This window comes from Pleurodeles waltl, chromosome 5 (assembly GCF_031143425.1).
Source record: "Pleurodeles waltl isolate 20211129_DDA chromosome 5, aPleWal1.hap1.20221129, whole genome shotgun sequence".
NCBI lineage: Eukaryota > Metazoa > Chordata > Amphibia > Caudata > Salamandridae > Pleurodeles > Pleurodeles waltl.
In genome coordinates, this window is record NC_090444.1 from 360,696,616 (window position 1) to 360,703,055 (window position 6,440).

At 48.2% G+C, this 6,440-nt stretch overlaps 1 protein-coding gene across 4 annotated transcripts in view; it reads right to left on the reverse strand.

Moving 5' to 3' along the window:
• MACROD2 (mono-ADP ribosylhydrolase 2) overlaps window positions 1–1,363 on the reverse strand; it is a 5,612,477-nt gene extending 5,611,114 nt beyond the window's left edge. For 2 of the 4 annotated variants that reach the window (XM_069234098.1, XM_069234097.1), the window contains exon 1: window positions 907–1,363. In XM_069234098.1, the coding sequence (XP_069090199.1) occupies window positions 907–964 (58 nt within the window). In that variant the 5' untranslated portion in view covers window positions 965–1,363. The remainder of the gene's footprint in view (window positions 1–906) is intronic. The other 2 variants (XM_069234096.1, XM_069234099.1) reach the window with 2 other exon arrangements.
• Between the last annotated feature and the right edge of the window lie 5,077 nt (window positions 1,364–6,440).

A 6,440-nucleotide genomic window follows, 5' to 3' on the forward strand; every position in this document is an offset into this window, starting at 1 on the left:
CACGAGCCAAGAATACATGGTGAATACATTTCTCTATCATGACAACATCGGTCACCAATTTCACTGTGCTAGTGGTAGCCTTGTATATTGTACCGTGGAACTTGAGAGTCCTTAATATTGTTTTTTTGTTTGGCCAGGTACTCTCTGTCACGCCCTTTACATAAAGGTATGAATGTCTCTCGAGGGATGCTAACTTCAGTGACCCTCAGCACAATGCGAACGATCACATCTTTTTTACTATGTTAACTCAAGAACTCCCAGGTAAGGAGATGTGGGCATATATGATTACTGACATTTATTAACTGTAATGCCTCTCCTCGAGTGGAGAGCAATGGCCCACTATTTTTATTGTGGTGGATCAGGCATTTCCCACATCACAGAAGATGGTGAGCAAATGTGCAATCACGTTTAGCAAGCCTAACACTTAGATGTGGAATACCGTGTGATTTGCAATAGAAACTCCAGAGTCCCTCTCAACGGGGACCCGCAAGTGTTACTCTTCACTTCACTGTAAAAATAATAATTTAAAAGCCCATTTCGGACAAGGCGATTTGCTTCGGTGACTGAGAAGCAACAAGAGTGCAGGTGCACAGTTCACGCCTCTGACAATGGCGCGAGGGGTTACAGTGAACACGACCTGGGCACGGCTTGCCAAGCTGTACTCTTCCAACACGTATGGCATGCAATGAGAGTGATAAGGGTAATGAACCCAGGCACAAGCCAAGCAGCGTGCGCGAGCATGAGAGGTGCACACAGTCTGCCGGTGCACAGGAGCGGCAGCAGACGGTGCATGCCAGTGTGCGACTCCGGGAGTCTGACAGTAGCCGGAGATGGTGCTGGTGGTGGGTTTGAAGATGACAGCAGCATGAGACATTGGAGGACGAAGCCAGCTGCAGCTGCTCTCACCTTTCTCCTCTCTCCACTGCTTCTTCTTCCTGTTGCTGCTGCTACTGCTGGGGTTCATGCTGCTGCTTGGAGTGCTGCTGCTGCTACTGGCTTTTGGCTGCAAGTTCCCCAGGCTCACTGGAGTCTTGGCTTGTGTCACTCGAGAGAAATAATATGAGTGGAAGGTCCTCGAAAAACAAAACTGAAAGGTGCAAGGTTCTTCTGCAGAACCTGACAGCGAGGCTACAGTCGGTACCGCCTCTTCCACTCCCAGCCAGCCGCCGCTCTAGACGCTACTGGAGCTAATGCTGTGGCTGCTGCTGCTATTGTTGCTGCCAGCGCTGCTCCTTGGCCCCGTGCGCGGCGTTGGTCCGAAGCAGAACCCTGATTGGACTGTCACTGCGTCTGCGCACGGGGAAAAACACCTGACGAAGCTAGCTCCTGCTGAGCTGCGAGGAGGGTAACAGGAATCCCCTTACTGAGAAGTGCTAGCCTGGCCACGCCCACTCGCATACCGCGGTGCAGCACTACAGTCGCCATTTTATAATGACGTTGGTACACAGCTCGACATAGCTTTCATGAATTCCACTTAGATTTACCCAATTTTTTTCCAGAAATGAACGAATCTTCATGCCTGCTTTGTAAAATAATGTTTTGCAAAATATTGTGTTTAAAAACTACTGTAATTATTTTAATTCCTAAGTGCAAATATTAATATTTGCAATACTAGGACGTTATCTGCAAAAAAGTAATGGAATAGTACATTTCAAATAAAAAGCAACTTTTGTATGACAATTCAGAAAGTTGCAGTCTTACGGGCAAAATATTCTGTTGCAAGATGGCTATCGTAGCGGTGCGTTTTTAATGCAGCCTATCTTCTTCCGTGAAGGGGCGCGTTTACGATTAGACTTTGAACCCTGTAGCGGGTGTGATAGGAGAGAGCTGTCAGACAGAAAATGAGCGTAGCTACACAGCTTAAGTTCTGCTTAGGTTTGTTTGTTGTTATGCCCTACACCAGTATCTTCAGCCGACAATAGTAATGTTAAAATTCATTTTGAAACTCCAACAACCATGTGGCCAGGGAATGCATAGAGAGGGACTGCTCAACTATAGTTTCCAACTTTAAAAAAATATTTTCGTGTTTTAAAACATTGTTCATTTTAGGCTAATTATAACGCAGAAAAATAAATGAATAGTATTGTGTTTTGTTAATCAGAGAAATTGTCTGAAAACATCAACTCTTCAGAAGTGCTTGCCCCAATAAGTACACCTACTCCCAAAAGTGGTCTCACTGAAATACCAGCAATGTGAAGCATATCCTGGGCTAGACGAAAAAAAAAAAAAACACGACGTTAACTACATCAATGGTAAATGGCCTCAATAGCATATCTAGTTGGCAACCTTTTAACAAAAAAAACACGCGGATGAAGTCTCCTGAAAGTCTCCATGCCATGAGACTCAGCTGGTTTTGGATCACCAGCGGATGAGGGGCCCCCAAGGGATCCAGAAGAAGAGACGGGAACAATGGCAGAAGAACTGGAGATGCACACGTTAGTGACATTGCTACCGGAAACCAAGCCTGAGCTTTCCAAAGCGGTGTCACTAAGATGATGTCTGCCAATTGCCTTTTTACTTGAGCAAGTACCCTCTGAATCATTAAAAAGGGGGGGAAGCATAGAGAAAATGTTGCGACCAATCCTGAAGGAAAGCGTCCGTTCCCATTGCCAACGGATCCGGTCTCCAACTGTAAAAGTTTGGCAGTTGAGCATTGAGACGGGATGCGAACAAATCCATCACACAGGGACCCCATCTCATTGAGAGACTCTGAAAAATCGATCTGTGCAACATCCAATCGCTGCTGTCCTTCAAGAAACGAGAGTTCCAGTCCGCTACCACATTGGAGCACCCCAGAAGGTACTCCGCTATCACATGAATCTGATTCTGAAGGCAAAAATGCCAAAACTCCCTGGCTATCTCCGCCAACAGATGAGATCTGGTTCCCCCTAATCAATTGATGTATTTCACTGCTGAGATGTTGTCCATCCTCAAAAGAATGCAACAACTGGCTTTGTTGGGAGACTGCGACCGAATCGCAAAAGATCCCGCTAGGAGTTCCAAACAATTGATATGAAGTCTCAACTCCTCCGAGAACCACCGTCCTCCCGTCTCCACCGAGCCACAACGAGCTCCCCAGCCCCAACGGCTGGCATCCGACTCTATGACCATCTCCGGTAAGGAGGTGAAAATGGCTCTGCCATTCCACGCTTCCATGTGAGTCAGCCACCAAACAATCTCCGTCTTGGCTTCCTCTGATGGCGGAATCTGGTCCGAATAGGACAGTCCCCTGCGCAAATGCGAAATCTTGAGCCGTTGAAGGGTTCTGCAATGTAACGGGCCCAGGAAAATCGCCTGAATGGAGGAGGCCAGAAGCCCCACTAACCAGGCTGAAATCTGCAAGGATATAGTCGGAGAGGCAGGGGCTTTCCGTAACTCACTCTTGATCGCAGTCCGTTTTGCCAGGGGTAAACGCAGTTGCGCTAGAACTGAGTCTACTTGAAAACCTAAGAATTCTATACACTGCGTTGGGGATGTCACAGACTTCTCGCTGTTGATTAAGAACCCTAGGTCTTGAAGGATCTGAATTGTCCAAGAGAGATGCCTCAGGACTAACTCCCTGGACTGAGCCATGATCAAGAAATTGTCGAGATAAATAATGAGGTGAACGCCTCGTTCTCGAAGGAATTGGGCCACCGGACGGAGAAGTTTTGTGAAGCACCAAGGGGCGGATGTAAGGCCAAAGGAGAGTACTTTGAATTCGAACCATTGGTGCCTCCATTGAAACTGCAGAAAGCGCCGATGCGGGGCGAAAATTGGGACTGACAGATAAGCGTCCTTTAGGTCTAACCGTACTAACCAATCTCTTTCTTGAAGGAGGTCGCGTAACATGTGGATACCCTCCATCTTGAAATGACGGTAGACTATCCATTGGTTGAAATCTTTCAGATTCAACACTAGGCGGAAGCCCTTTTCCTTCTTTGGAACGAGGAAAATAGTACTGACGAAGCCGTTGAGATGGGGTACAGAGGGAACAATCGGCTCCTTGAGGAGGAGGCTGTCGATTTCTGCGTCTATAAAACTGCTTTCTGCTAGGTAAAAATGGAGAGGGAGAGGGGGATGGCTCTGGAATGGTCTGGAGTAAAAGTCTAATCTGTAGCCCCTGACTGTCTGAAGAACCCAAGCGTCCTGAGAGATACGGGCCCATGCTTGAGCGTGACGCTCCAATCTTCCCCCAAGAATCACTTCTGAAAAATGAATAATTTTCACCTGAATTATTGGAATCTTGAGATCGATCGGCACCTCGTCCTCTGAAGCCACGGCCACGGCCTCTTCTACCTCTGGAAGGGTAGAATCCGGAGGATTGATAGTATCCTTGACCTCTGGGGGCGTAGTTGGGAGAGGTCTGCTGGAAACCACGGCCTGACGCTCGACCTCTGTAACGTCCGGCCCTGGTAAAAAGGCCCCCGTGAACATCCTTTTCAGGGAAGATTGGGCCTTGTCAAGGGCCGTAAAAGTAGAGACATATTTACCCAATTCTTTAACGAATTTCTCTCCGAAAAGGAGACCATTGGCCAAGGGGCCCGGTTCAGAGGGAGCAAGTTCTGCCAATTTTGGATCGATTCTCATAAGAAATGATTTCCTGCGCTCAGTAGACATGTCGCAGTTCGGGTTTCCGAGAAGGCAAATGGCTCTTTGGGCCCATTCCATTACAGTTTGAGGGTCAAGAATAGTGCTAGTTTCTTTAGCCTGAACTGCCAATTCAAGGATTTTAGTAATGGGACCAGACGGATCCAGCATCTTGTCCTGACATCCCTTCCAGGCGCGGTCAAGTCCTTTTTTGTGATCTTTGGTAAACTTTTTTAAGCAGGTTGCAACACTGGGGTCCAGCTCTGGAGTGTCAGCCACTTTACCCTGCAGAGAGGGCCGAGGGCATTCCGATCGCAGAGTGCTACGAATATCTTTATCGAAACCCTTGCGTAACCTATCTTGTATGTAATGGGCCACCTCAGCACAAGGCACCCAGTCCGTGGATCTGGGATGAACAATGTTCTCTGGGTCGAAAAGCAAGTTCCCATGAGGGGTAACTTCGTCCGCAGAATAATGTTTGGTTTTCCTTTTGCGTTTGCCCCTATTTTGGGCTCAGAAATATCTGAATCTGAGTGGGAATCCGATGATTGTGAAAATTCTCTAGGAGTCACTGAGGGGAAGATGACATTTTCAGAGGGTGGCTGAAGGTCAGAACTATACTCGTGATAATTGATCACCGCCTATGCCATCTGGGCCAGAATCTCTGCTGAAGACAGCGGGTTGAAAGAACCCTTAGTGGACAAACCAGTCTCTCTGGGTGAGGGCTCTCTGGTCCCTGATCCCGTGGGCCTAGGCCCCATCAATTCTCTCTGTCCATATCGGACCAAAGGTACAGTAAAAGGTTTCAGGGCCTTAATTAAGGCCTGGTTAACAGAATCCTGAACATGGTGCCCAAGAGCCTGAACCAATCTCTCCTCCATCTGTTCAGGTACAGGTGCTTCAACCTCCTCCAGATAGTACTCTTCCTCCCCAGCAAAATAAGCCATGGCAGGAGACAGACAGAGTTCAAGGGGGGAGGAAAACCCCAGCAGGTAAATCACCAGTTTATATATATATATATGGAGACTAAAATAGACCTCCAAATCAGCCAAATCTAGCGGAGGGAGCACTTGCTGACCTCCTAGGCCAAGCCTGCAATTTTTATTCGCCCCGTCAGGCGTTCTGGGGGCAGAGTGCGCCTTTTTCCTTCACTCGCGTGCAGCACGAGCCGGGATTCTGAAGAAAATCCCAGATCCGACTCGTGCCGGCGTGAGGAAAGCCAAAAAGGTAGAAATAGAGAGCAGACTGCTCTCTCTTGAACAACCAGCGCCAGCTCGGTCTCCAGGGAGACCGATCTCCTTGCACTGAAGCCGCGCTGCGGGAAGATCAAAAGGAGACCGCGCGGCTGGCTCGCAATCAGTGCAATATGCAGCGCGCGATCGGAGGCAGTCAAATAAGCCTCCGGTCACGCGTCAACATCAAAAGCGAGTGGACCAAAGACCGCCGCTTACCTTGGCGCCATTCAGCCCCGCTCCTGCTCCACAGGCTGGTATCAGCACTTAAATCACAACTCCAAGCATAAAGTTAATAAAGAGAAAAACGGCACTTAACTTCAGCTGCGCAGCAGCAAAGAAAGAGGAAGTTACGTTGTGTTGGTGACACTTATAGCTGAGGCTTGCCTGGGATTGGGCAGCCTGGACTACAAATGTTTATGGGAGTTGTAGTTTTAATGTTTTAACTCTTTGGCTGCTGTGTTTGATTCAGTAAAGGAAGAGAAGCATAATCCGAAGCCTCCGTTCCTGACATAGAATGGAGTAGCAGGAGGACTGTTTGTAATCTCGGGACCCCCCTCTGTGCAGTGTCCGAAATGGAAATTGTGGGTGGAGAAACAGGACCTCCACGGGGGTAACTGATTAAAGAAAAACAGCCAT